This window comes from Aspergillus brasiliensis, assembly GCF_001889945.1.
Source record: "Aspergillus brasiliensis CBS 101740 unplaced genomic scaffold ASPBRscaffold_2, whole genome shotgun sequence".
NCBI classification, from domain to species: Eukaryota; Fungi; Ascomycota; class Eurotiomycetes; order Eurotiales; family Aspergillaceae; genus Aspergillus; species Aspergillus brasiliensis.
In genome coordinates this window covers 1,723,389-1,749,862 of record NW_027137443.1, presented here as the reverse complement: position 1 = coordinate 1,749,862, position 26,474 = coordinate 1,723,389, and the positions used below count along the sequence as shown (strand labels likewise).

The 26,474-nt window shown below is 50.2% G+C and overlaps 12 protein-coding genes and 1 non-coding gene across 13 annotated transcripts; 7 read left to right on the top strand and 6 right to left on the bottom strand.

Moving 5' to 3' along the window:
- Positions 1–1,501: 1,501 nt before the first annotated feature.
- Positions 1,502–3,370, top strand: ASPBRDRAFT_116811 (sugar porter family MFS transporter; the record flags this gene model as incomplete). Its single annotated transcript, XM_067617017.1, has 6 exons — positions 1,502–1,679; positions 1,751–2,030; positions 2,093–2,413; positions 2,484–2,843; positions 2,915–3,075; positions 3,165–3,370. The coding sequence occupies 6 exons, from the start codon at positions 1,502–1,504 to the stop codon at positions 3,368–3,370; spliced, it is 1,506 nt and encodes a 501-aa protein (XP_067483266.1).
- A 190-nt stretch (positions 3,371–3,560) lies between these two features.
- Positions 3,561–4,565, bottom strand: ASPBRDRAFT_116716 (amidohydrolase family protein; the record flags this gene model as incomplete). Its single annotated transcript, XM_067617010.1, has 1 exon — positions 3,561–4,565. One exon carries the CDS (start codon positions 4,563–4,565, stop codon positions 3,561–3,563), a length of 1,005 nt encoding a protein of 334 aa, XP_067483265.1.
- A 1,335-nt stretch (positions 4,566–5,900) lies between these two features.
- Positions 5,901–6,538, top strand: ASPBRDRAFT_115852 (putative RING finger domain protein; the record flags this gene model as incomplete). Its single annotated transcript, XM_067616932.1, has 3 exons — positions 5,901–6,004; positions 6,092–6,268; positions 6,355–6,538. 3 exons carry the CDS (start codon positions 5,901–5,903, stop codon positions 6,536–6,538), a joined length of 465 nt encoding a protein of 154 aa, XP_067483264.1.
- A 280-nt stretch (positions 6,539–6,818) lies between these two features.
- Positions 6,819–9,610, bottom strand: ASPBRDRAFT_51694 (putative C6 transcription factor; the record flags this gene model as incomplete). Its single annotated transcript, XM_067626777.1, has 8 exons — positions 6,819–7,175; positions 7,227–7,346; positions 7,369–7,534; positions 7,596–8,019; positions 8,091–8,827; positions 8,898–8,979; positions 9,084–9,192; positions 9,494–9,610. The coding sequence occupies 8 exons, from the start codon at positions 9,608–9,610 to the stop codon at positions 6,819–6,821; spliced, it is 2,112 nt and encodes a 703-aa protein (XP_067483263.1).
- Positions 9,611–10,171: 561 nt separating this feature from the next.
- On the bottom strand, positions 10,172–11,358 carry ASPBRDRAFT_664012 (uncharacterized protein; the record flags this gene model as incomplete). Its single annotated transcript, XM_067628714.1, has 2 exons — positions 10,172–10,925; positions 10,974–11,358. The coding sequence occupies 2 exons, from the start codon at positions 11,356–11,358 to the stop codon at positions 10,258–10,260; spliced, it is 1,053 nt and encodes a 350-aa protein (XP_067483262.1). The 3' UTR covers positions 10,172–10,257.
- A 308-nt stretch (positions 11,359–11,666) lies between these two features.
- Positions 11,667–13,268, top strand: ASPBRDRAFT_389534 (Zn(II)2Cys6 transcription factor). Its single transcript, XM_067624041.1, has 2 exons — positions 11,667–11,979; positions 12,026–13,268. The coding sequence occupies exons 1-2, from the start codon at positions 11,911–11,913 to the stop codon at positions 13,211–13,213; spliced, it is 1,257 nt and encodes a 418-aa protein (XP_067483261.1). The 5' UTR covers positions 11,667–11,910; the 3' UTR covers positions 13,214–13,268.
- A 55-nt stretch (positions 13,269–13,323) lies between these two features.
- On the bottom strand, positions 13,324–15,186 carry ASPBRDRAFT_51692 (uncharacterized protein; the record flags this gene model as incomplete). The annotated part of the gene is made up of 9 exons (XM_067626776.1): positions 13,324–13,878; positions 13,936–14,048; positions 14,102–14,231; positions 14,287–14,388; positions 14,448–14,613; positions 14,668–14,758; positions 14,791–14,861; positions 14,927–14,996; positions 15,042–15,186. 9 exons carry the CDS (start codon positions 15,184–15,186, stop codon positions 13,324–13,326), a joined length of 1,443 nt encoding a protein of 480 aa, XP_067483260.1.
- A 475-nt stretch (positions 15,187–15,661) lies between these two features.
- ASPBRDRAFT_38368 (phytanoyl-CoA dioxygenase family protein) lies at positions 15,662–17,184 on the top strand. The gene is made up of 4 exons (XM_067623926.1): positions 15,662–16,179; positions 16,238–16,412; positions 16,463–16,681; positions 16,744–17,184. Exons 1-4 carry the CDS (start codon positions 16,006–16,008, stop codon positions 17,001–17,003), a joined length of 828 nt encoding a protein of 275 aa, XP_067483259.1. The 5' UTR covers positions 15,662–16,005; the 3' UTR covers positions 17,004–17,184.
- A 162-nt stretch (positions 17,185–17,346) lies between these two features.
- Positions 17,347–18,324, top strand: ASPBRDRAFT_169508 (HD domain-containing protein). Its single transcript, XM_067619661.1, has 3 exons — positions 17,347–17,550; positions 17,657–17,900; positions 17,998–18,324. The coding sequence occupies exons 1-3, from the start codon at positions 17,412–17,414 to the stop codon at positions 18,245–18,247; spliced, it is 633 nt and encodes a 210-aa protein (XP_067483258.1). The 5' UTR covers positions 17,347–17,411; the 3' UTR covers positions 18,248–18,324.
- A 261-nt stretch (positions 18,325–18,585) lies between these two features.
- ASPBRDRAFT_t36 lies at positions 18,586–18,657 on the bottom strand. Its single transcript has one exon. It is a non-coding gene; the product is annotated as a tRNA-Gly (tRNA).
- A 661-nt stretch (positions 18,658–19,318) lies between these two features.
- On the bottom strand, positions 19,319–21,975 carry cdcA (phosphoprotein phosphatase CDC14). Its single transcript, XM_067623924.1, has 3 exons — positions 21,512–21,975; positions 20,866–21,400; positions 19,319–20,815 (listed from the first exon to the last, which is right to left on the bottom strand). Exons 1-3 carry the CDS (start codon positions 21,555–21,557, stop codon positions 19,573–19,575), a joined length of 1,824 nt encoding a protein of 607 aa, XP_067483257.1. The 5' UTR covers positions 21,558–21,975; the 3' UTR covers positions 19,319–19,572.
- Positions 21,976–24,351: 2,376 nt separating this feature from the next.
- ASPBRDRAFT_192186 (uncharacterized protein) lies at positions 24,352–25,246 on the top strand (the record flags this gene model as incomplete). The annotated part of the gene is made up of 5 exons (XM_067620451.1): positions 24,352–24,538; positions 24,596–24,916; positions 24,977–25,048; positions 25,102–25,155; positions 25,206–25,246. The coding sequence occupies 5 exons, from the start codon at positions 24,352–24,354 to the stop codon at positions 25,244–25,246; spliced, it is 675 nt and encodes a 224-aa protein (XP_067483256.1).
- A 673-nt stretch (positions 25,247–25,919) lies between these two features.
- ASPBRDRAFT_192185 (CTAG/PCC1 family protein) lies at positions 25,920–26,319 on the top strand (the record flags this gene model as incomplete). Its single annotated transcript, XM_067620450.1, has 2 exons — positions 25,920–25,960; positions 26,028–26,319. The coding sequence occupies 2 exons, from the start codon at positions 25,920–25,922 to the stop codon at positions 26,317–26,319; spliced, it is 333 nt and encodes a 110-aa protein (XP_067483255.1).
- Between the last annotated feature and the right edge of the window lie 155 nt (positions 26,320–26,474).

Below are 26,474 nucleotides of genomic sequence, written 5' to 3'. Positions count from 1 at the left end.
ACCTACTAACTCTCTTATCCTTCTAGTAGTCAAGGCAGCCTTCCGACTAGGATTGTGATAGTAGTCGTTGGTAAATATCATACTTCCCAAATTGACCAAACCGCCCCAGGCCAGCTTGATTTAATTTTGATAATTCCTGCTCAATCCATCAACTTCCCAGGCACTAAAAATTCATATTTTCCCTGTTCTATCCAGCCATATCTATTTTCCCTTCAATATATCATCTTCGAATCAAATATCTCTGTTGGTTAGTATCTTGGGTGGTCTATGGCAAATGGCATTGAATATCCTCATCGTCGGATTGGTGCGAATAGGTTCAATAGGCTGCAATCCTTTGGCCTTGGCCGACCAGATTCCATCAATCGAGGCGTGAGATTCATTATAAGTTTTCAGTGACGTGCCACGCTTGCTGGTATTTAGCCAGTCGGCTATTCTTCCTTGCCCAAAAGGGTATTCGTGCGTGGCCAGTTTGCTTTCATTGAGGCTTCATTAGATAAACGGTTGTTAGTGGAGCTAACAAGGCGTAGTAGCTGCTATCACGCTTACCCCGCATTCAGGAGTCCATGTCTGGTGTTGCACTATATTCTTCTACGCAGAAACCAAGAAGAAGTTGAAATGCAGGCAATTGCAGGAGAGGGAAGACTGGGGGGCACGTGGGAACATCATGTGCCCGACCAAAGACTATTTCTTGCCTCAACTTATGCTGTATAGTGTAAGCTGTCATCTCGACCCCTTGATTGTCCACGCGGCGCGTCAGGCGTAGTCTTACATCTGGACTAGTCTAGACCACTGCTAATCTGCCAACCTGATCGCTGCATATCTGTCTGCCTCGGCAACCTGGGCCGCTACCCCGGACGAGCGATAGAACAACTGTACACAGGAGTGGTCAGAAGATTGGGTGGACATTCTACCCGAAACCTGGAGAACCCAGACTCAAATACCCAATTGGACTGTCGAAGGCTTGGTTTGGGTGGACGAGAGGCCCTAGTGGCTGTCATTGAGGCAGAATCCTTCACCGGCTGGCCGCCAGGTTCACTCAAGCGGACTGCAATTGTGCACGGCCTGACCAGACCGGCGCCTCTTTGGTTAGTGCATTGAACGCCAATCATATCGGCTAGGGAAATTGACTACTTTGGCGTAGACGCAATCAGGAGCGAGATGGCCCTCTTTAGTCCCGGGCCGGCCGGCCACCCCGGATTTTCAAGCTTCCTGCAAACCCTCTCTCCGCCATCGGCCTTTTCGTCCATCGGTCAACCTGTCCCCATCCCCATCCCTAGTCTGACGCGTGTCGAAGCGATGAGCTTGCTACAATCCACATGGATTCTATCCCAAACAAGGCTTAGCAGGTGATTGACGTATATATGTCATGTTGTCTACCCCACCCCTGTTCGGGGTCCATTCCTGCACTTTTTGTATAGGTTCTGTCGCTCAACATTCCACTTAACGCAACTTCATGGCATAGAATATTGATACACCAGGATTTATTGATCAGTATCTCAAGATGGGTCGATACTTTACCATCGGCCTGGCTGCATTTGCAGCTACCGGGTCTTTCCTGTTTGGGTATGACAGCGGTGTTATGACGGACGTAATCGAGTCGAAGAACTTTCTGGCTTTCTTCAACACCACCCAGACATCATCCATCATTGGGGCTATCAACAGTACATTTTCGGGAGGTGGTAAGTCATTCTTTCTGGATTGGCTTTTCTTCATCTCAAGCATTGTCCTGCTGGCTAACAAGAGCTGCTAGCTTGCATTGGCGCGCTCCAGGGGGGTCTAACGATGGATCGCTTCGGGCGAAAGTTCACTATCCAGATGGGGGCATTCATATGCATGATTGGTGCTATTCTACAATCTTCAGCGCAGAATCTGGCTATGATCCTTGTTGGCCGTATTCTGGCCGGTTGGGCTGTTGGTCTCATGTCGATGTCTGTACCAGTGTATCAAGCAGAGGTCGCTCATCCTCGTTCGCGTGGGTTCATCATCGGTCTTGCTCAGCAGATGATTGGTGTTGGATTTATTGTCAGCACGTATGTATATCAGCACCCCAAACCAAAGTCTTCCAACAAGAGATGTATTAATCTAAAATCAGCTGGGTTGGCTACGGCTCCCTCCACGCACCAAATACTAGCGAGTTCCAATGGCGATTCCCGCTCGCCTTTCAAGCTGTCCCTGCCGTTCTCCTTGTTATAGGCATGTTCTTCTTGCCCGAGTCACCTCGATATCTAATCGAAAAGGAGCGCTACGAGGAAGCCATGAAAATCCTCCGAAGACTACACTTCGACGGCACCAACGAGGACTGGATCCAAACGGAATACAACGAGATCAAAACCACCATCGAAGCCGAGAAAGCTGTCACCGTCCCCGGATGGCTTATCATGTTCCGTGTACCTCAATGGCGAACCCGGCTCATGTGCGTTTCCTCCTACAGCAACATCCGAAAATTCTAAACCTTCCATGCGACTAACTTCCCACCCAAACAGGCACGGCATCGCCGTTCAAGTCTTCACCCAAATGACAGGCGTCAACGTCGTAAACTACTACCAAACAATCATGTACAACGCCCTGGGCATCACAGGTAACCGCAACACCCTCGTAGCAGGAATCTACAACTGCGTCGGCCCCATCACAAACTTCATCTTCATCTTCTTCCTTCTCGACCGTGTTGGGCGCCGCAAGCCCATGTTGTTCGGAACCATCGCCATCACCATCGCCCTGATCTGTGAAGCAGCACTATACTCGCAGAACCTGGACGGAACCCGAAAGGGTTACAGTATCGGGGGTGTTTTCTTCATCTTCTGTATCACTGTTTTCTTTTCTCTGTCATTCGGACCTTGCAGTTGGTGAGTACCCTATCCTCACTCTGAGCCGACGTAAACCTTTTTTCGCCCTAACGGTGATATTAAAAATATAGGGTCTACATGGCAGAAGTAATGCCAATGCAAATCCGCGGCCGAGGCAACGCCTTCGCCACTGCCATTGGCAACTGGGCTGTAAGCACTCTCTGGAACCAGGTCTCTCCGATCGCACTGGAAAAGATCCAATGGAAGTTTTACTTTGTCTTTGCGGCGTGGAGTGAGTGATCCATACCCTTCCATCCCCACTTTCTATTTTCTTGTCCATGCGATATAGTAGGCATCAAACTAATCATTGAAACGAACCAGACGTTTGCGTCACCCTTCCAACCGTCTACTTCTTCTTCAAAGAGACCAACCAGAAATCACTCGAAGAGATCGATTTACTCTTCGGTGGTCGCGCCCTGGGAATGCTTCCTGAGGATATGGCCGTTAAGGGAGAAACAGTTGAGACGGAGAAGGCCGAGGATACGGGGGTATCGGTTCTGAATGTTGAGCATACGAGTACCGTGTGACAGTACGATGGTGTGATTGAAGCGGGTGACCGTTCATGACAAATCAGTGATAAGCAACTAGTCTCATAACCAGCTGAATCGCACTGAGTCTTTTTTCTCATCTAATGATCAGAAAATATATGTCTCGTTCTATACTATACTAGTTAATCCTATCCTCATCCACCACCCAATCCCCCTAATCCCAACCCAATTAGAGAAACGCCCTACTCCCCAACCTCAAAAACTCCCTGGCATTCCCAAATTCAATCAGATCCACCTCCTCATCCGACAAATTCCCCGATTCCCTGACCTTCTTCAAGAACTCCTTCCCAGTAACATTGTCCTCAAACGGATAATCGACAGAATACATCACCCGCTCCACCTTCGTCACCTGCAACAGCATCATCAGCGTCTCAACGCTAAACACCCCACTCGTTGTGACCCAAATATTCTCATTCCAGACATCCATGATCCCCTTGCGTCTTGAGGCCGCCAAATCCTGGAAGAACCGCAATCTCGCGACCCGATGCAACATGATCGGGAGCAGCTCGCCCATGTGTCCGATGACGATCTTCAATTTAGGGTATTGCTCGAAGACGCCCGCCGCGTAGAGTTTCAGGATATGTAGGCCGACGTTCTCGTGCCAGCCCCAGGCGGCGGACGCGAGACCGAGTTCTGCGGGGAGGGGGTAGTTGCCGGAGAAGCGGGAGTGGATAGATTCCGGGGATGGAGGGGAAGGGTGGATATAGAGGGGCACGTCGAGGGATTCGGCGGCCGCGAAGACGGGCCAGAAGCGTTTGTCGTCGTAGTGGGTTGTTCCGTCAGGGAGGTGGTTGTCGATTAGGGCACCGAGGAAACCGAGGTCGGTGACGGTGCGGTGGAGTTCTTTGGCGGCTTCGACGGGGTGAGCCATCGGAAGTGCTGCGAAGCCGCCGAATCGGTCGGGATGCTGTTTTATGGCGGCGGCCATTTCGTTATTGGCAGCGCGGCAGCGGGTCGGGTCTGTGGAGGCTATGCCGCCGGGCAGGTGGGAGAGGATCTGGTAGGAGATGTTGCCGGCGTCCATGTTGGCGAGACGGGCTTTGGAGTGGTCTTTTGCGAGGTTGCGACATTCGGGAAATATCTTCCATGTGTTGTCGTAGAAGAAGTTGTTGCTTTCGAGGGATGGAAATATCGCGTGCTCTTCGAGCGTGATGGCTTGCGCGGATGAGGCCATGGCTATGGAGTTGCTGTGGTGGTGGTTCATCGAGCTGTCAGCTTGTGCAGGTGGATGGGTGCGCAGCTTTCTATATTGCTTCCTGGGGAGGGGTAGGACGCCGGTTGTCTGAACAATGCAGACTTGAGTTGGAACTGCAGCTCATTGGAGTCAAAGGTGTTGTGCGAACAACGCCCCTGGTAAGGGGTAGCTAGGGGCATGCTGCTCCATAAGCTGAGGACGGCGCCAGTTTAGGTGAGTAATAATGAGGGACAAGTCAACATGGTATATTGGGTTGCCGACATTGCGGCCGATAAGCGTGCAAAGTCATCATAACCTTTTCGGAGTAAGCTAGACAGTCCAATTCCGAAAAGGGGAAGCTAATTGATGCAGAGTCTGCAGTGTGCGTTGTCCAGAGCGACCCGATCACCGAGGGTGAAGATCTGGATAAGCGTGTTGTTTATACAAGACAGGAGCAAGTTGCGTCATAGCCATGGGTAACAACGAGCGTGAGCTGCAACATCCGGGGGATCTGTGTGGATCGGCAGCCGTGGCATGACCTGGCACGACATGGCATGACCTGCTAATTTGCTGGCTTCTTAACTAGTGCGCCCGCCACCAAAAACATGCTCAGCCGACCACCCATCGAAAGCTCCCTTGCAACCGCGCCAAGGAAAGTTAGTCCGGGGCGCATGGGAAGGAATGAATCAATGCTTGCAGCGATCGCCCCGACGGTCAGTGCCATAGGGTTAGTAGCATCGTTTAGAGTGATGGATGTGCGCTGCTGAGCGCCCCCCCCTCAGCGGCAACCTGCGCTAGCAGTTGGAAGAAGCTGCCGGCGGATGACCTGGGGAAATTGGGAGTGGAATGTAGGCAGCCAGATGCCTCTGGCTGGGCTCTCCAGGGAATAAAGCTCGTGGGTGGCACATAATTCTGGAGCCAGACAAAGGAACCCTGTGTTGTCATGGTGATAACGATAGCACTTTAATTTCCTGGTCTTTAAGCCAAAGACTGATTCAAACAACCCCCTCATTCCTTTTTCTTGAATATTCGGGCGTCAGCGACCGTGGGAAACGCACGTCTCACGAGCATCTGCTGATTGATGGCTTCGGGATGGCCTGATAAAGCATGGTTGGCGCATACCCCGCCAGGTGACGACGATCAGAGGCACAACGTTTGGTGGCTCGTGTCCTTTATTAGCGGCCAGAACCCCCGGGATGGTGGAACAGCTCTCTTCAGTATTAACGAGAAAGCAAAATAAAATCCAAAGGAAAGACATCCTCAGCCTCGGTTGAGGATTGTCGCCTCTCTCTGTCGCTGCCAACCCGTCCATACCGAGTCCCCGCGACGAGGAACATGGGGTTGTCGGAGAAAAAGGACAACCCTCAAGTGAATCACCACATGGCCATTGTCTTGGGGATCGGACTAGGAGTCGCGACCTTAATCATCATGTGTTTGCTGTGAGTGTTTGGCCAGCCCCTTTTCATCTTTCTGCCCGATGCTGGTCAAGATCGCATCCGCGCCACTAACACCCTAAATTTCGATAGTCTGACCCTTTTCGTTAATCGCCGTGAGCGCCAACCAGTTCTCAAAGGCAAAGGCAACTCAAACGACAAACTACGCAAGCTGGATGCCGTCTCCCCAACTCGGACATTAGAAGACTGGTGGTCGCGAGCTAAAGGACCGCTTTTACCGTCGGAAGGTGTTGATGGCGACTTCGTATGGTACGTTGAGCTTGCATCCGCCAACCAACGGCTCAATTAGCGGCAGCGCTAGCAAGTTGTTCGCCCACTAACAGTGCCGTTCACAGCGTTGTTTGCCTCGAGTCGGTGCTGCGCTGCCAGGAAATCCGAGAACTCAAATGTCTGCACGTGTTCCATCGAGAATGTCTAGAAAAGTGGTATCTGCAAGACCACTTTAATTGCCCACTTTGCCACAGAGCGTATTACGTTCAAGAAACCCATCCAAGTAATGACTTTGTGTGGATGGTGTGAATGCGACCAACTTCTTCTTTCTCCATCCTCATGCGGCGTTTGGTGTCTTGTCTGAGCATTGACCTCACGCCGGTGTTACTCCACTCGAACATTTTCGGTTACGATGGGCAGCAATGTCTGCTTCTCTTCGAATTCATAGGATACATGGGCCAGTCCATATGCGGATCCCCATTGATTGGTCCTGGGCGGTAGTTGGGATCCTCTTTTATGAGTTAATGACCTTTGATGATTAATGCGATACCCATATGTTTACAGAACCATGCAGATCTCACAAGGGATGTCAGTCTTGGAAAGGTAGATACCCAGAATTGAGATCCCAGTTGTTGGGATTATCGGGATTGCACCAGTCCAGGAGGCTGTGCAGGCCAGAGGTGGCATCGTTGAAGGCCAAGTCCTCGATGGGCTGGGGATCGAGAACCTGGTCGAGAATATGGGACAACTTCTTCTCCGCCTCCTTGCACGTGTGATAATTACCATGCCCCGGTCGCGCTACCCAGGAGAGGCACGAAATGAAAACACTCAGATTCCGGATGATCTCAGCACGCGGCAACGCAGTAGTGTATGTACCAATCCCCTGGTTTAGGTGGAGGAGCTCGAGGATGAGGACGCTGGCACTGGGGAGGCCGTAGTAAAGGAGCTGTACCATGTCAGAATTAGCAAGGCATATCGTAAGGAGTATCCAACATACAACCCAAGCACGATGTCTGCTCAAGTCAAAGGCGGGGTCACTGTCAGCGTTGCCTTTGATGATATTTGACAAGATTTGTCGTGACGTATCGAAGAGAGCCTCATGCCCGGTATTCGTGCGCTTAACAACAGTCCTCATTAACAACAGTCCTCTGCAGGAGGAAGATAGTGTAAAGATAGTCAAGGTATATATGAAGCAAGGTAAACGACTTTGTTAGGAGTTCCGACTCAGCCCCTTCTGCAGGAACGTCGTAACGAAGACGGACGGGGCACGCCGCCCATGACTCCCGCGCTTGCTTAATTATTTCACTTCAGAGGATTAGCGATCAAGACGTCTTCACTCAGAGCAAGCCATGTGGTAATGACTCACTTGGAATTATGCACCATATCACTGTGCTCACTGGTTCCTAAGGCTATCTCAAGAGCTCGTTCCCTAAACACGGCGAATATGAAACGGAGACGGAGCACACTTGCTCGGTCGACCTCATCTTTGGCCGCCCATCCGAAGCCATCCAAGTTTGACATCGCCATGACTAGCTCATCGCCACCTTGTACTATCGTTACTTCGCTGATATCCAGCGGGGGTGTTAGTGTGCTGTAGCGATAGTTAATGGATGGCGGTCTTCCCACGAAGGTGGCCTGGTTCTTATCTGCGGAGAAGGCAGCAGCAAAGCACGATCTCCTCCATTGTCGAAGGAAGAAAGGGCAATTGTCGGTCATGGGATTCTCTTGGTGAAGTCCAGCTGCATAGATTGTAGCGGACAATTCACGAAGACGACGCCAGGCTTGGTAGCCTTATTCAAACAGTCAGTGTATGCTATTTCTCAAAAAGGATATACTGGACAAACAAGGTCTCTGTACTCACTTGAGTCGCCGTAGACATGGGTAAGAAGTGTGAAAGTGTTATATTGGCAAAATCCCAGCAGCTCATTGACTGAAGAAGCCTGGTCGCAGAAAGTGAGGCAGGTGTTGCTCGCTTCGACAAGCTGGGCGCGAAGTCTCTCCCGGGCTAATGTATCCGCCGCTACTTGATTCAAATCTGGGTCTGTCTCAGGTGTCGATGAGAGCGATATACCAGCAGTTGCGAATATAATGCTTATAGCCTCCCAACGTAAATTCTGGTCGGTAAACGCCGCACAATATTGCTCCACTGTCATTGAACCATAGGTTGACAGAGGTCTGGAGGTACTCTGCGACACCTTACGTACTAGATTTTGAAGCTGGTTTTCGATATCCCCAGTGAAATCAAGGCCTTCGAGAACGTTCCGAGCGGAGCGTACAATAGACATTGTTACGATCTCTGGAATGACAGCAACGAGCACTCGAGTATAATATCTTCGGATCAAGCTATCGCATATTGTGAGGTTATGAAGTAGCTTTAGCAACCGTACTCCAGTCTGGAGGCGTTCGGAATTCATAAATTGGGTCGATGTCATGGGCATGAAGCTGCTGTCTACATTCAGAGAGAACTCGGGACGATGCTCCGCAAGAATGGCTGAGTAGCTCGTCGAGCCCAAGTATCCAGGAGAAGCAGAGAGCGGCTCCAACGTAGTATTTTGGCTTGGGAGAGGGCGCTCTACAGCTGCTCCTGAGCTTGGAGAACTATAACAATGTCAGCACGCTTTCGTGCGCTGAACTTCTGTGTAGTTTATCATGCTACGAGGGTTACCACCTTGCGAGTGACTGGCTTTTCCTTCCTCGTGGCGCTCGGGCATGCCTGGCCAAGCCTCCAGCTGCTTGCTTCGTCATTGGGGCTGGATGGTAGAAACATCTCGCTGCTATATTCCTTGTTAGGCATCTGCCACAGACTGGTCTCTCATGGTCGCATCGCAATTTAGATTTGCGACACGGCTCGCACGATTGCAATGACCCATTACGGCGAACTGCAGGTGACTGAGATTGGCGACTGCGCAAATTGGAGTCTGGCATTTTGGCAATAGATGGCCGGCATTGAAAGCAATAGTTAACTCATCATATTATCACAGCTGAGTGCAAATTCTTGAAGCAGATGTTGAAGAGTTTCGGGTAAATCCAGAAGCAGGCCTGACCTGCCCCCGACCGGGCACTTCTAGAACGGGAACTAACTCGATTTGGTATCGCGTCCAGAGCTTCGTCCAGGACAATCGGAGATAGTAGTGTTAACCAGGAGTTGAGTGATAGACTAGCCATAACTTCAGCGAAACTCTCTACAATCAATCAAGCTCAAACTTGACAAGGCACGGATTACAATTATTCGGACCCCGAAAATGCCAGATACATTTTTCCCACCAGCTTCCGTCCCTCATTATCCCCTTGTATCCACTCCTCCGGCGGGAATAGGTCAAACATGCCCACTTTCATCAACAACGGGATCGCGGCTCTGAGAGCCGTCCTGAGCGTGTCCATTTTAAAGTTGTCTCCAGCTGCATGTGCTTCATTGTATGCCCGGATATTGACCAACAGTGCTCTATATCCATCATTAGTCTAGTACAAATGACTAAACGATAAAGCAGCGAGGTGGAAGGATTGCTTGCCCCACTGTTCCTGTCTGCACTTTGCTGCCATCCGGTAGAGTCACTTCTGGCATCGCAGTACCGAGCGTTGAGGAATTCAAGGCGACGAGGTCGGCGGCTGAGGAGTTGGACATGGTGGTGACGATTAGGTGGCACTTAGGGGAATCCGGCGTGCTCAATGTTTATTTGCGGATATTGGATTTGTGGGGAAGGTCGCCTTTATACTCCGAGATTGAGGCTATGTCCGGAGACTCTGTTCCCGGACTTGAATGGAACCTCCGCGGAATTGTCGGGATCTCCGAGTGTAAGCTCGGAGCTGGTGCTATCGGATCTTTTGTACACTACCAGATCAATCTGACACTGTCTTAGTCCTGGCTATTGCAGATAGCTGCGTAGCGTACCTACCAAACTCCAGTGGAGCTCGTTAGAACCACGAGATTGCGACTTGGTATCCGCAGATTGCTACAATATAATCCCAAAAGCAAACCAAAGAGTTCATTCCCTAAAAGCCCCTCCACCTATATAGCCATCAAGCTAGTCTCAAGCTGTAAAAACTTCCCCCGCCTCGATAGTCTCGAAAGCGCTCATAGTATGGTCCCACACCTTCTGCCTCAGTTGGTCCTTGTCGATCTTCTCATAGGACTTGGCATTATAGTTGCTATCTCCCGTTTTCCCAAGGGAGTAAGCACCACTTCCAAACTTACCATCTGTCCCCGTAGCAGTCTCCGCTGGGTCCTGAGAAGAGATCCCTCCCCGTGGCGGATAACGAGATGACGCAAGGCTCAACATTCTGTCACCGCTCTCAAATGGTGGAATCGTCAGGAACGGTGCGAAGAAGGGAACAAATATGTAGCGCCACAGCACCCTGAACCAAACAGGCAAATCATGCTTTTCAAATCCGGGTCCCAACACGAGTCCAGGGAAGATGTGAATCAGACTAAGCTTCCCACGGTTCTGCTCAGCCAAGGCTTCCATGAAGCACACGTGCATGTATATCATATGCGAGCGAGCGGTCAAATAGTTATAGTTATTCAGATCGCGCAAGGAGAGGTCGTCGGGAAATAGCTTTTGCTCGTAACCTGCGGCAAAGACCGAAACGACTGTTGCGGGCAGAGTCGATTTGAGTAGCAATGGAAGGAGCTTCGTTATCGCTCTCATGCGAGAATAGTACATCAAGGACATCGTGACGTCGATACCTTCTTTGGTGTCTGCGAAACTGTTAGAAGTGCAGGTATATCTGATGAAATCAAGCGCACCTTTCCGTGGCTGGAAGATCGGCCCCCCCTGGCTTAGCATGAGATAATCGATCCTTGGGTCCTCTTGCTCCTTCTCTTCCATCTGAATGATCTCTTCGCAGACGCGATTAACATTCTTGATCAGCGAGATATCTTCAGTTTGTAAGAATCTGATCTGGGCTGTGGGACAGATTCCACGGCATTCGGCGATAATCTCTTCAGCAGCTTTGATATTTCTGCCAACAATATATGCACGAAAGCCTTTACCACCCTTGGCTTCCGCCGTGGCCAATGCACGCAGGGTATAATGACCAATGCCGGAGGTACCGCCGAAGAAGACAGCAACCAAAGGCTGGCGCTGAACTAGGGCAGTGTTAGAGGCACGTACATCGTCTAGACCGACCATGGTAGCTTGATAAGGGTATTGAGGGGTTATAGAGGATGAGTATCGAATTCGAGGCAGCGCAGTGAGGTCTGGAGGGGAATCATATATAGAGGGAAAGGAAACACTTGCCACGGAGTTTAGGAGTTTATCGGGGATAGGAGTATATCAGTTAATATCCGATGCATGTTCCCTCGTTGGCAAGCAGTGAGCGAAACAGAAAGGATGTTCGATCCCCGGTTCTATAGACCGTACCGCGTACAAATTGCCGGATAAGGGCTAGCGTGCCGATGATCCACGAGTCACTGCTCACTACGCTCTTGCTTTCTCCACGCCACTTCTCACATCAGAGCTATAGTCGCTATCTAATTTATGTAACCAGTTATCGAACTTATTCAAAATTCACTGGACCCCGTGTCATCACATATGATACCATCGTAACAGGTAACTTCTCCCCGGGAGTATCTCCACCGTTCGACCACCACGTTATCTCGTCACCACCCCTGAGGCTTCTGATGATTCCTGAATGATCGGTCTGTTGCCATCACGCCAACTCAGCTAGTAGCACCACGACTTATGCCCCAAAGACGCCATCACAATAAGAGCCGACATGGTTGTTTACAGTGCAAGAAAAATCGCACAAAGGTGAGTTACATGGATTCGTGTGTATATCTCATGCTCACCGCAGTAGTGCGACGAAGATAGACCCCAATGTGGCCGATGCAGAAGGATAGACTCGGCTTGCTCCTTGGCTACACAGCCGACGAACCTGGTTTTTGTCGCGCCCAGAAATGCGGTGCATCAGAAGCATGCCAAAAACGAGTTAAGCCATACCAATCACCAATCATCAAGCGGCTCCGACGGATACAGCAGTCGTTCCCCTAGCGATATGATGTCTATTGCAGCTTCCACGCCTGGCACGGAACCCTCTGATATAGAGTGTGATTTTACGGACACAGAAAAAGAACGGCTAAGGTTGATGAACTACTACGCCTTACACACTTCAAAAAGTATCACAGACATCATCATACCACAAGACCAAAATCAATCTTTATGGGGTGACTGGGTTACTGAGCTGGCTTTCAAGCATAACTTTCTGTTGCACGGTCTCTTGGGGCTTAGTGCCTTGCATTTGGCCCTGAAGGGTGTTTCATCGCAGAGACACACGGTAATGGCTATCCGTCATCATGATCTTGGTGTCGCATTGTTCCGGCCATACCTCTCAAATATCACACCAGAAAACCATGATGCTGTTTTTGCCTTCTCGTGCATTGTCGTCCTCTACACCTTCGGAATCCAGCGTCCCTCCGAGTCTACAGAAGGCCCTATAGACAGGCTTCACCAGGTGTTCTCTCTCATTCGAGGTTCATCTTTCCTTGTGAAAGCTGATCACGAAACGATGGCACGTAGTCGTTGGTCGATCTTGATGCTGCCACACCCCGTTCCACCAACTGTGCTTTCACCTGAACTCGAGGATGTGCTAAGCAAACTTCTTTTACGCGCTGCGATGACACCCACAGCCGCTCGCATAGGTATATATGAGCCGGCCATTCAAACATTAAGAGACAGTCTTACAATAGCAGTGATATATCGCCGCACTAAAATGACATTCTCATATTTTGCAGTGATGTGTCCACCTGAGTTCTGGTCAATGGTGCGCATTGGCGAGCCTCTAGCTTTAGCCATTCTAGCCAACTACGCGGTCACCCTCGACTGGTTGCGGAGAAACATATGGATGGCATGTTGGGGGAGAAAAATCGTGGACGCCGCCCGTCAGGCATTGCCACAATGCTGGCACGAATGTATTGCCTGGGCTGTCCAAGAAACGGAACGCCCATCCGAAGCGGATGAGATCGAGGTTCACTCGGCATCAACATGATTCTCTGCCAAAGAAAGGCCAGAACATCTCCTCATCGGCGGTTTAGATTGCGCGCACCATCTTTTCGTTAGACTTCATAGGGAATTTCTCTCACGGTCTCCAAATTCCAACTAACTATCCTTTCGCTCAACACAGAGTGCCTCCCCATATGAACTGATGTCATACCCATTTTCTTCCAAATACGCCCTGAATCTAGCATCCTCGGTTTCCAACTCCCGCGACATATCCGGAATCAGGAACCACGCTATTAATGCACCAACCATACAGAATGCCGAACCGATCAGAAAGACAGCCTGCTGACCCTTTTCGGTAGACGAGAACGAATTCTGAATGGGGGTGAATACTTCGGTCCCGATTGATGCACCCGCCTTCCCGACTGCGGCGGCCAGACCGAGGAAATGGCCACGAAGAGGGGTGGGAAATGACTCTGCAGCGCACAGGAATGTCGACACACCGGGGCCCATTTCTCCTAGGGCGTTGAAAATGCCGTACATGACGACGAACAACGGGAATACAGACTGTATCGGGCGAAGAGCGCCGCCTAGGATGAAGCCCCACACACCCCAGAGCACAAAGCCGAGGGTCATGTTCTGCTTTCTTCCTATCTTATCCATCAGGAGTCCTCCCAGCAGGCAGCCGGGAAGATAGAAGCAATTTACGACCGTCTGGTCAATCCTATCAGCATCTCACTATTATGACGACCGGCTGCTTATTTCACTTACCCCGTAACCAATATTCTCCACTGTCGTATTGTTCGGGCTGAGCTGGGCGATAATGGTGGAAGTGAAGAGTCCGAATGGATATGTGACAAAGTCATAGCAGAACCAAGCGAGAGCTACGATGTCAGGGCTGCGGCTGCAAAGAAATATACTCACGATAACCACTTACATGTTCCCAGGACCGGTTTCCAATACCTCCGAAGGACAAGCCAGTATGGATACCGCGACTTGATGGCGTGCTTACGATATTGCTTCGAGTTAATCATGCGAATCCGAAAGAAACACATGAAAACAGGGATCTGCCACAACTCTCAGTATACTACTTTGTGCTGAGGGGCCTTAGAGCCTGCATACCACAAAGCCAAGTCCAAAGCAAACTCTCCAAACACCACTCTTGACGTCCTGGTGGAAGCAAGCGAGAACAATGAGAGCCACGATACCGGCAGCCACAAAGCCCTAAGCATAGGTCGATTCAGTGACGTAGATCTCAGTCCTAAGGTTATCCAAATACGTACCATGTCCACAGCAAAATCCGTGGTTGACGCGACCAAAAATCCTCTCTTCTTTCGGAGGTTGGCGGTCTCATCAGCCGCTTCAGTTGCACTAGTTGCGCAGACGGGATATTCACCCCCAGCTCCGAAGCCAGCGATGCCGCGAGCTACAATCATCATCCAAAACATCCTAATAAAGTCAACATCCCTAGCCAATATTCTGTTCAATTGAAGCGGCTCTCACCCCAAATCCGATGTACCGTGTGCTGCGGCAGACAGGATGATACCAAGCACCAAGAATAAGGTAGTAGCTACCACTCCTGTCCGTCGTCCCACTCGGTCGATCAAAGCACCAAGAAGAGCATACCAAATATCTCTCCGATAAGGAAGGAGTTCGATAGTCTCGTCTTGATACTTGACGACATGATATTTTTGTACCTAACGGCGGCAATAATTAAGTTAATCGAGAGCCCTAAGTCGTGGGGTCCATGATGGTGACGAACAAGACAGAGAATAATGGCTCCATGTAACCGACTTCACAAATACTGAGATTAGTGATATCCTTTAAGCAAGCTGAGGATAACATATTAAGCACAGGTTGCGCCAAGGTGCACTCACTGATCTGAGCATTATAACCATCACTGAAGAGTCCCAGTCCCGAGACGACAACGTTCAAGACACCTGATGAGGCCCCTACTTCAGCTTCTTCAATAACTTCGGTATCATCTTGCTTCTTTTTTCCAACCTGGTGGCTCTGCTTCATTGTGGTTTCAGCCCGTTAGGCCGCGGAGCGATTGGTAGATACAGCCATGATAGGAGACACCAGTGTATTGATTGTCAGAGTGTGCTCATCAAGCAAGAGCAAAATAAGTCAGAGCCACCTCACGGGCTATCGTCTGTCCTTAACTTGTCCCTTGCATCCCCACGGCATCTACTTCACTGCAGTTCATAGTTCCTTAGAGAGAACAGGGACTCCTCGAGAACATGCCATGCTATCCAATAGCAGGCCACATGGCTCGCACGAGATACATAGTGTTGCATCGCTGCCGAGACACGAACCCACCCTTTCGTACGACAGGCGGAGAGATTTCGTTGAGGTCTATCTGAAGGGACAGATAAGACGAACTATACCCAGTACAGGCGGGTCCTGGCGGGCATCTCCGCCTCGCTTATAGAAGAAGGCCGTAGTCTGGCGGGGCTTATCACGACGGCCCGCGCCCTATGATAGCGCTTCGTCCCGCGCACATGGGCCTCTCATCGCATCCTGAGTGGTTGTATCGCTATTCCCCCGGATACCACCTTCAAGGGTCAGCCTGGCCCCGTGTCTGGCCTCTGCACAACCCCTCGTTGATTCTTCCGCCTCGTGCTCCGACTTTCTCCACTCTGGAACTCGGTCTTCGCACCGGCCCGGCATGGTGACATATGAAGGTCGGCAACTGGAAGTAAGTAATGTCACAAGCAAGAGGCCCTCGCATTAGAGGATTTATGGGCGCGATGGCCCCAATCTCGGTCAGGAAAAAGGACATGTGCTCTCTGCAGGTCAAAACTGAAGGATCATTCCGACCACAAAAACGCTGGCATCATGGATAACAGCTATTATGCGCTGACGGAAGACCAACTCTGGTTCTACCAAGAGAAGGGATATTTGCTCGTTCGGGGCTTCTTCAATGCTCCGGAGACAAAAGTCCTACAACAATGGACTCAGGAAGTACATGACCTCCCGCGGACTCCAGACGCAACCTACATGCCTTATGAGGTGAGATGAAAGCGTCACCTTTCTTAGCCAACAGCTGGCGGACTAACCTCCGCCGCAGGAAGTTAATGCAGAAGGCAAAAGAGTCCTCTGCCGCACAGAAAACTACGCCAATTCTCATGCTGGCTTCGACAGTTTTCTGCGTGGTGAGCGCATCTTGAGCGTTCTGCGGCAACTAGCTACAGAGGACATGATTCTTTTCAAAGAGAAGATCAATTACAAACTCGCTGGGAGTGGTAAGATCAGCATCTGCTGCACTTGACTGGAAGCAATTAATGCGATGCAGGCGGCTTTTCCCCTCATATCGACGCCAATGCATACACTCACGTCAAGAAAATTAAGCATCTGACGGTCCTTGCTGCTGTTGACGAAATGACCTCGGAGAATGGTGGACTTGACGTGGTCGACGGCAGTCATCTTATGGAGGTACCCCTTGGAGAAGATCGCTGCATTGAGCCTGCCTGGGTCAAGAGTCAAACATGGACGCCGTGCAATCTGCAGCCAGGTATGTTTGCTCAGAGATAACTGTTTATTCCAGACGTTAACCATCATTCTACTTCTACTTAGGTGACATTCTCGTTTTTGGCTCCTACCTCGCCCACAAGAGTGGTGCCAACACCAGCTCCAAGGACCGACGTGCAATCTACGCCACATACAATTGCTTGGCCGAGGGTGACCTACACGATCAGTACTATGAGGATCGCCGCAAGCTGTGGCCTGCCACTCACATGCGAAAGGAAGGGGAGTCGTATGAAGAGGGCAAAATGCGGTATGGTTACGGCTCGCCGATGCTTACGGTCGAGGGGCAACAGCCGGTATTGGCGTAGCAAACATTGGGTGTTGGGAGCTCATGTATAGCGTAGTGAGGATGGGCAAAGAAGCCAGTTGGAAGAAACAAGTCTGTAGATTATTATCCTACATATTCAGGTCTAAACCACGAAGTAGTTAATCATGTGGATCAGATCGTCCACCGCATAGCAACACTGAATCAAGAAATATTCATGCAACCAAGAATCAGATCTTCATACATGCCCGCGCAGAAATGATATTCCATAACTAAAGAATAAATTTTCCAGAAACAAATAACAAGAGCGAAAGCACGTGGGCTCACCTAAACAGCGGAGAATGGCACCTATATAGCCCCTCCCCCCTCATCCCTCGTCTCATATCCACACTATCCCCTCCCCTTCCCCAAGCGTACTATATCCATACACCTACCATCTCAATTCCCCAATATGACACCCCAAACTCCCCTCGAAAAAGCCACATACCTCGTAACCTCCCTTGAGAAATACGGACAAGGCGACTACATCGGCGAATCCATCAGCCAACTCGAACACTGTCTACAAGCCGCGCACCAGGCCCAGAAATCAGGTACAAGAACCACTCCACTCCGCTCAACCACACGCACACCAAACCATCAGCACGAGAATCAGTTCCAAAAAGGGTTATAGTAACTGACAATATCATATCGTATCAGGCGCATCCCCGGAACTCATCCTCGCCGCCCTCCTCCACGACATCGGCCAAATCATCCCCTTATCATCCACAAAGGAAGTCCGGATGAACCTAAAATCCAACAATAGCAACAGCAACAGCAATAGCGGTAGTACTGAAAACGTCGGCCGAATGGGCCACGAAACCATCGGGGCGGAATACCTTCGTTCACTGGGCTTCAGTGAGAAGGTTTGTCGATTAGTCGAGAGTCATGTTCCTGCGAAGCGGTAAGAAGTCCAGTCAACCAGAGATCGATTGTGAAAGCTGCGGGGTGATATAGGAACTACTAGCTGTTGGCATGCAAACTGACTACTAGTATGATAGATATCTAACGGCCACAAACAAAGCATACTACGAGACATTATCGTCTGCATCGAAGAAATCTCTCGAGTTCCAAGGCGGGCCGTTTAAGGGCGCAGAGTTGGAGAAGTTCGAGACGGATCCCTTGTGTGATGAGATGGTCAGGTTGAGGCTTTGGGATGATGCGGCGAAGGTGCAGGGCATTGAAGAGAGTACGCCGAGAGCGGGGGAATATAGGGATATGATTCGGATGCATTTGGAGGGGGTTTGTTAGAAGATAGTGATATGTGTATGACATGAGATCGGGTGCATCACGTTTTGGTAAAGCTAGACATAATTTTCAGTTTGCGTATTTAAAGTATTTTGTGCAACCTTGCCTTGTATCCAGTAGGTTATAGTTCTGTTCAGAAGGTGGGGATGTACTTGTCCGCAATTCAGATAGGATGCAACCATATTCCCACTTCAACACCAATGTAACTGACTAGCCAATTGAGCAGACCAAAAACTTGTCTCCATGATCGCATCAGCTGAGTGTTAAACTATCAACCACTTAAAGCGAAAAGCCGTGTCGACGACCCGAAGGGCATGCATTCTAATGCGGAAAAGAAAAAATGCATTGTCGGGGAGTCGAACCCCGGCCACTCGCTTGGAAGGCGAGTATCATAACCGTTAGACTAACAATGCTTGTTGTTATAGGCTGAATAAAAATAAGGCTTATAGCTTATGATTACAAAGCTGTCGAAGAACTAGGGTACCAGAGCCATCATCCTCTGCAACGAGATATCAAATGTCACTCTTGCGGTCCACTTTTAGTTGATGGGTAGAGGTTTTCTCTGCTATTAATAAAGAGGACTGGTTCATCTACCGTCGCCAAGAATCCCGAGGTTGGCTTCGTCAGTTGGTCGGTTCGTCTCTCGAGATGAATGATCATCCTTTGAAGGGGGAGTAGTTGTTGTATACTACTGCGTTTGGGATTGAAGGTTCGGGATCCATGTCTTGCAACGGTCACTTTCCTAAGGAATAAGCTTCCCAAAGCAGTATTTGTCGCGACACTTGGTATGAACGGTAGAGGCAGCTCGACAATTTTACTTGCGTGGGCATCGAGCATTCTGCCAAAAAGCTCCACCGGTTACATGTCTACGATTGACCAAGACTGACGAAGCATCACCAGGAAGATAGGTCATTACGAATCGGTCATATCGACGTAGATCATATACGTACAGAGAAACGCGTTTGATCGATAAAAGTCACTCGACACACTATAAACATCATGTGCCAGTCAAAGACTTGGTGTATTCCAGACCAACTTCTAGATATCATTTGACCATCAACAGTGTAACCAGACGCCGTAAACACACACCCCAGACCCATGGATTTTGCACCAGAACCCAACACCCACAACCACACCGGAGAATTGCCCAAAAAAAAAAGTGTAAAGGTCAAAGCGCAGGTAGCAAAGAAGAGAAAATGCTCGGGACTATGCACATATTATACCCCGGCAGCAACAATAGGCGGAAAGTAGGAATGCAAAGGAAAGGATATCTGAAAAGGCTCAAGAGCGCGGAGAAGAAAAGAAGTATACCTGCGCCGGTGAGGCGTTTATTTCACCCGCGTGGGACTTCCAGCGCTACCAACGCGGCCGCTAGCCTTCCGAACCTTCGTCTCACTCCTGCTGTCTGTAGCACGCCTTGGGCTTGTCCTAACCTTTGTTACTGCGATCGCTCCACTGCCACTCTTGGTGCCGACGGGAGTCTTCGGTGCCGCATAGGCGGCAGCATCGCCCCAGTTCTCTCGATCGTCGTCGTTCAGGGTGTAGCTAGCTGTTACTGTAGCAGAGTAACTAACAGACCGCTGGCTAGGAGATGCGACGGGAGATCTTGAGGAACGCTTCGCCAACATACGCAATTGGATCTCCTCTTCACTTTCACTGCTGTCGTTGCTAAGACGGTGATGTCTGTGGCTGGTTTGTTCGCCATTCTTGTTGCCATCCTTGTCGACGACCAAGCTGCCAGATGTGGTACGCGCATAAGGGTGATGGCGAGAGTCTTTTCTGTGTGACTTGCGAGGCTGTCCTGGGGTGGGTGCAGGAAGGTACTCTTCTGCCTGAGCCCCAGCCCCCTCATTGTGGTCGATCTCGCCAAGAGCAGCACGCTTAGAATGGCCATTGTTCGGCGGCGTGGCCACAGGTCCATTGGCCCGCTGTCTAGTAGATGGCCGTCCAGGGGTGATGGGAGCTGCTTGCATTTGAGCTAGCTTCTCCTTCATGGAGTCCTCGTACCACCACTCGCGGAAAGATCCCTGGTTGAGGTGTAGCCAGTGCTGCTGAGGACCAACCACCATGCCTGGCCGCATGAATCTCATAAAAGCAATGATTTCGTTGGCAGTAAACCCGTATCTGTAGATGAGATACGCGCCGATCAAGCATCCAGTTCGTCCCAGGCCGGCCTTGCAGTGAACAGCAATGCCCTTTTTCTTACTGATCGTCTCGTGGGCCATCTTGATGAAGCGACGGACAAGTGGCAGAGGAGGGCAGGTTCCGTCTTCAAAGATCATATCCACATGGGTGATTCCCAGAGCCGTGAAGTAGGATGGAGAGTACAACTCGGAGTTCAGTCTTACGACAAGACCGATGTTGCGGGATGAAAAGTGCGCCAGAACATTTTTGAAAGGAAGAGGTAGCTTCGAAGAAAGAACTTCCGAGACGGTCGATGGAAGCGCTGCGAACTCTGGCGTGTTTTGAGGGATCGGCGCAATCGGTTGGTGCTGCGGCGAAGCGAAAGCGAGGAACTGCGGAGTAATCCAGTTGAAATCACCCATGTCAACACGCTCAAACTTCTCGTACCTGGCACTCATGTCAGTGAAGTTGATGAGAACCATTGCTTTCAGACATACTCTTCCAGGCTAAAGTCCCTGAGGCTACAGAGCGACTGCTCCTTAGCTTTCCACACACCATACACGACATCCTGAATGTTCAGGATAAAATCCGCCTGGCTATATCCAGCATCACGGAAGGGCATGTATGGGGGATCGGCTTGCGCGATGGGTGCCAGTGCGAGGTGCGGGGGCCAGGCCTGGATGAGGACCATGTAGCAGGCAACCAGGCAAGCCGCATTAGCACGGCTCCGTGCATCCGTCTTAGAGTAGAACACCACTGCACGATCACGGTTTTCAGGCTCCCCGAGGATCTCGTGGAACTGAACCGCAAAACGATATAAGTGGCCGATGTGTAGAGGACCGAAATCCGCATGGAATGAGTTGTACAGCAAGACATCATCTACTGTGAAATAGACGGGGCTGCGCTTCTTGCTAGGAGTGCTAGGATGAGCCCTCGCAGAGCGCTTGGACGGTGATCTCGGCTGTTCGACCGGATAGGGAAATGGGGTTCGTGCATCGGGAGGATTATCGTAGGAGGCGAGGTAGAGCCGATCTGTTTGGTCGAGTGGTCAGCCAGCTGCAGATGATCACTTCCACTGGCGATGCATTTTCCAGCTGTTGCAGAAGCAACATCATCATTGTCGATGGCAGGGAGCTAACGAACCTTGAATATACTCAATCACTTGCCCATAACCACTGTTGGTAGCCATCTTGATGGTGGCGATGCGACAACCAAAACAATAGCCGCTAACGGGGGCAAGGTGTAATCACAGGAATGGAAGAAAGGAAAGACTTGACAAGATGAACTTGTCAAGAGGTGCAATGCTGCAATTGAAAGCAGTCGGGGAGCTCTGTCAATTGATAGAAAAGTAAACAAATAACAGTTTTGAACTAAAGGCTCATGATCTGATCTGTTGGCGCTCCTAAACAAAAGGCGATGCAAATAAGACACGGGTGCCGATAGGGTAAGGATAGCACGGGGAAGTCCAGGGGAAGAGGAGGAAGATATACAGAAGCCCAGACAGGGAGCGGTAGAGGCTGGAGACCAACAGTGCGGAGCGTGAGGGGAAGAGAGAGGAGAGGAAATGAGGGAAAAGTTGGCCGCACGAGAAGAAGATAGGCTCGAGGCCGATGAGTCTGCTTTGGGGGGCAACTGCGATGCACGCTCAGTGGCTGCTGTTATGTTGTGATTCCCCTGATCCGGCTTAGCGGCCGCCGTTGACAGGACAACGTCTACTGCCTCAGGCTGCCGTAGCTCCGGGTGATGTCCCTGACCGTCACGGGACTGTCATCTTAGTCAGCCCGTGTTGTTCTCCCCACAGGCAAACAGATCAAACAAACGGGCCGCCACTCTCATCCGCCATCAGCCACAAACATCTGCAGGCTTGTCCATGTGACAGCCCCGTGACTTTTGTTTGTTTTGCGGCCATTGTTGTTGGTGTCAGGATGGTTGTCGCATCAACTTGTTCCCCTCATCAGTATGAGGGTCTCACAGTCCGGACTTCTTCTTCAGCCAGCCCACACTTAAACTTTTCTTTGTCATTCCTGACTGTGTTGTGTTCATTGCTGCAACCAAGGCCAGGTTCTACTTCACCTGGCTGAAGCTATCCGTGTCGATATATAAAGTGGACCACATCTAATGTCTTCGACGTCGCATCATGATGGTAGTAGTACTAACAACGAACAATTGACAGTCGCGCAGCATTTATATTACTGATAGACTTAACGTCCACCAAATTGATCACAACAGCTACTACCAGAGCATGCATGAGAATTACAAGGGACAATGAACCACAGGCACTTTTATCTCTTCGTTGTTGGTAGTTTCCACTCACCTTTTTGAGTTCAGATTACCTGTTGATCCTTCCACACCAACGACTCACTTGGCGCAGTCCACCCTTACTACTACACAGTATCAGTACATCCCCGAGCGAGAAGGGAACTGGTTTGAAATCTGCCAATTGAGATCTCCTGTATCCTGACGTCACTCATCCTGCACCTTAAAGCCAAGCCGGGCTACGTGGTGTGCCTGACTAGTAACTATCTAACAGGGCTAATGAAATACTTAGTTCAGGGTATACGATTACTACTGAAGAAAAAAAGAAAACCCGCTCGGTAATGCATGAAAGACCTTTCCGACCGTGATCAGGTACCGGAGGTGCTTGCCGATTGATACTTTCGTCTATATCTCGGCCGATGACGAGGTGATTGAGCTACCGCGAGCACGAATGATGTATGGTATGGCAGTCTCAAAAATGATATTTAGTGGGGAAGCTATACCCGGTTAGCGTTTGAGTGGTTGGCAATCCGATTGCGGTTGGAATCTGCGCCTTATCGTCATGCTGATCGCCCTGCCCAACAACGGTTCTCGAAAATGTAGTGAGTGGATCGGATCGACAGGGATGGAGGTACTGCCTCGCAATCTGGCAAGCAGACAGCGGCTGGCTTGCCTGCGAACCTAAACTACTTGCCACACAATCACCTTGTCATGACTGAGTGAATTTATGCGACATTGGAGTCATCCTCTTTTTCGCCTAATGTGTCTCAATAAAAATTCGCAACTAGTACCCTGTCCATTCATCGTTGTGCCCACCCAACGCTCCGCTTCAACTGGGATGACGATACTAGTTACTTCGCTGAGCTAACAACCTACTATGAGTGTTTGAAACGTCTGGGTCAATGATCACCATGCTGACCAGAACAGGAATATACAGAATAAAGTTCCGCGGGGTTCCTGGGCGAGCCCCACGCTGCCCACGGAGGTTTAATGAGGTACAGGCATTAACCTCCGCAGTGGTGCCAAAGCGACAGTCATGACCATCATCAGCAATCGCACACGAAGTGGAGCACCCTTTAAGATTTTACTATTGAATCCCTATGCCAAGGTAGGAGAAAGCGAACAGAGGTTAATCTATACCCGCCCACCCCAAGCACTATCGATTTGGTCCTGAAATTTGGTCTCCGGCGTAAAGGCATACTACAATTTGGAAAGTGAAGAATCACCAACGCTTTTCAGTGCCATGAGATGCTTCTACGAATAGACAGCGCCTATGCTTTCACCATGATATCAATGAAAATGGTTCTATATGCTACATCCCATATGATCGAAGCAGGCTGGCATCAACTTCGCCTGCTATATGCTTGATAGCTTGTGGGCTTAGATTAAGCTCATCGGATGAATGGCATTCTACCATCCCATTTGAAACGACGGAGTGGTGTCATTGGATTGCGATGTCGATCCTCATTTGTGCAAGCTCTAAGGTGCCCGATTCAATGGATGTGGAAGTCAGCTTCGTTGCCAGCTTCCCCTGAATCAAAGCTCTCAGCACGAAATATCTGTGTATTTAATGGAGCGTCCGCTCTTTTGCTCTCCCTTCTCTCTTCAAGCACTTCGCTCAGTATCAGTCGTTCTTTAGATCTCCAAACCCCCATTCACTCCTTTCTTGCAACTATACTACACTCACTATCTTTCTTTATTCTATTACCAAATACCAAGACATCACAATGAAGTTCACTGGAATCGCTGCTTCTCTCGCCCTTGCTGGCAGTATCTCTGCCGCTGCTATCCCGGTTGTGGATACTACCGTTCAGTCCACGCTTAGCCAGCTGACGGGTGTTCTCGGAAAAGTCGACAATGTTGTCGGTGGCCTCGTTGGCTGCGCTACCACCGACCTCACTGGTCTGAAAGACGGTATGCTGCCTCTGCTCGGGAACCTTGGTTAGAGGGACCCCACTAATATATATGTAGAGCTCTCTACCATAGAAGGCAAGCTGACCCAGCTGCTTCCCTCCAACAAGCGTGATCTTACTGGCACTGTTGGTGGCGTTGCTACACCTGTGGTTGGAGTCGCCGCTGATGCCGCCGGCACCGTTGGGGGTGTTGCTGGCGGGGCTGTTAACACTGTTGGACATGTCGTCGGTGGAGCCGTCAACACTGTCGAAGGTGTTGCTTCGCCCGTTGTCAAGACAGTTGGTGGCGCTGTCAACTCTGTCGCCTCCCCTGTTGTCAATGTGGCTGGCGGAGCTGTTGGCACTGTCAAGGGAGCTGCCAGCGGTGTTGTCTCTGCCGGTATGTAAAAATAACCAACACAGCTGTACAACCGCTGTACAATAACTAACAGTACACCAGATGTCAACCTGAAGCGCGACATCAACGACCTTTCTGGTCTTTCCGAGACCCTTGTCGCCAAGATCCAGAGCGGTAAGTGCCAATCTGGGCTTGACTGATTGAGTATGCTTACTGACTCTTCCAAGGTGACTTGACCGCTGGCGCCCTTGAGAACATCCTGGGCCTCCTCAGCCAGAACGGTGAGTTGATCTGACACAGTCTGAAGAAAATATCTCTGACAATAGCCTAGGAGGTCTCGCCAACCTTCAGTCCGTCCTTTCCCTTCTGTAAAGGATGATTCGTTGAAAGATTCTATGCTTTCTCCCACGACATACACTCGACTTTCCAGTGATGCGTCATGAAAACCTTCGATCTGGGAAACCTTAACGAAGTCATGACTTGGTGGGAGAGCTGTTCTGTTGTACATTCAAGCGTATCTTCTTTTTGGCTTAGGAGAGCAGCCCTGGAAGAGTCACGCCGGCTGTATATACTATACTTTTGATACCAGAATAATTGTAATGTCTTGAAGTCACACTACTTTTGCTTCGTAGGTGAATGAATGTAAACATGTAACAATGATAAATCAGATTGACCAGGTCGATTGATAACTCCACTGCCTTCTCCCACATCGCATTGATAAAGGCGTAACTAGATTACCATACGCCAGATCTACAGTAGTCAAATGGCTTATAGTAATTGAAGTACTTGGCAGTATAGCTTGCGAGAAGTAATGCGTAGAAGTCGCTAGGCCAGATTCTCACCAGGCAAGTATGCCGACGATATACCAGTTGTAGCCTGAGGCCGCCATGCTTACTCATGCCTTATCGCACATCCCACTCTTCCCCGCCTCAATATCAATCTTTCTCACCAGCGTCGCGCTCTATACAACAGGAATTCGAGTTGCTGCTGCACTACACTCAGATTGGACCTACTGGAACCTTACAGGATACCTACATATATCATCATGGCATCCAACGGAACCCCCTCCGAATTCCCTTACACCCTGTAAGACGAACCAAACTCCCCTTGTCCCTATCACATCGACACCACTAACCAACATCAATCCCAACAGCACAATATCCCTTCCCCTCCCTACCAATCGCCTCGCATCCGCCGCCCTTCGCACCCTCGAAGTCGACACCGAGCTCTCCCCATTCGTCAAGCGCAGCTTCGCCCTAACCACACCAACGAAAGAGCAAACCGCCGACGAAGAAGCCAAAACCGTGCTGGAGACGACCTACCGCGCGACGACGAATCGCATGCTGCGTGTCTCTGTGAATGGCTTCATGGAGAACTTGGCTGTTGTGCTTGGGGTAATGGAGGAATTGGATGTGGATGTGTTGGATGCGGATGATGAGAAATGAATGATGGGTCCGTCTTAGTGCAGACGGAAATTGGGTAATCCAATGCAATGGTTACTGCACTATGCTACACGCTACAAGGTGCATTTGCTTGAGGGATAGATGTGCCCGATCGAAGATCAGACCGATCGAGGCCATTCCTGTGTTTTGCTGCTGAT

What these genes read in the sequence shown, in the direction of transcription:
- ASPBRDRAFT_389534 (XM_067624041.1), top strand. Translation starts at nt 11,911, where the DNA reads ATGCCCCAAAGACGCCATCACAATAAGAGCCGACATGGTTGTTTACAG. An exon ending in GCAAGAAAAATCGCACAAAG is followed by an intron (nt 11,980 to 12,025) that starts GTGAGTTACATG and finishes TCACCGCAGTAG; the next exon opens with TGCGACGAAGATAGACCCCA.
- ASPBRDRAFT_38368 (XM_067623926.1), top strand. Translation starts at nt 16,006, where the DNA reads ATGGATAACAGCTATTATGCGCTGACGGAAGACCAACTCTGGTTCTAC. An exon ending in CAACCTACATGCCTTATGAG is followed by an intron (nt 16,180 to 16,237) that starts GTGAGATGAAAG and finishes CCTCCGCCGCAG; the next exon opens with GAAGTTAATGCAGAAGGCAA. An exon ending in TTACAAACTCGCTGGGAGTG is followed by an intron (nt 16,413 to 16,462) that starts GTAAGATCAGCA and finishes AATGCGATGCAG; the next exon opens with GCGGCTTTTCCCCTCATATC.
- ASPBRDRAFT_169508 (XM_067619661.1), top strand. Translation starts at nt 17,412, where the DNA reads ATGACACCCCAAACTCCCCTCGAAAAAGCCACATACCTCGTAACCTCC. An exon ending in GCACCAGGCCCAGAAATCAG is followed by an intron (nt 17,551 to 17,656) that starts GTACAAGAACCA and finishes ATATCGTATCAG; the next exon opens with GCGCATCCCCGGAACTCATC. An exon ending in AGTCATGTTCCTGCGAAGCG is followed by an intron (nt 17,901 to 17,997) that starts GTAAGAAGTCCA and finishes CTAGTATGATAG; the next exon opens with ATATCTAACGGCCACAAACA.
- cdcA (XM_067623924.1), bottom strand. Translation starts at nt 21,557, where the DNA reads ATGGCTACCAACAGTGGTTATGGGCAAGTGATTGAGTATATTCAAG. An exon ending in AGTGATTGAGTATATTCAAG is followed by an intron (nt 21,401 to 21,511) that starts GTTCGTTAGCTC and finishes TCGACCAAACAG; the next exon opens with ATCGGCTCTACCTCGCCTCC. An exon ending in AGGGACTTTAGCCTGGAAGA is followed by an intron (nt 20,816 to 20,865) that starts GTATGTCTGAAA and finishes CATGAGTGCCAG; the next exon opens with GTACGAGAAGTTTGAGCGTG.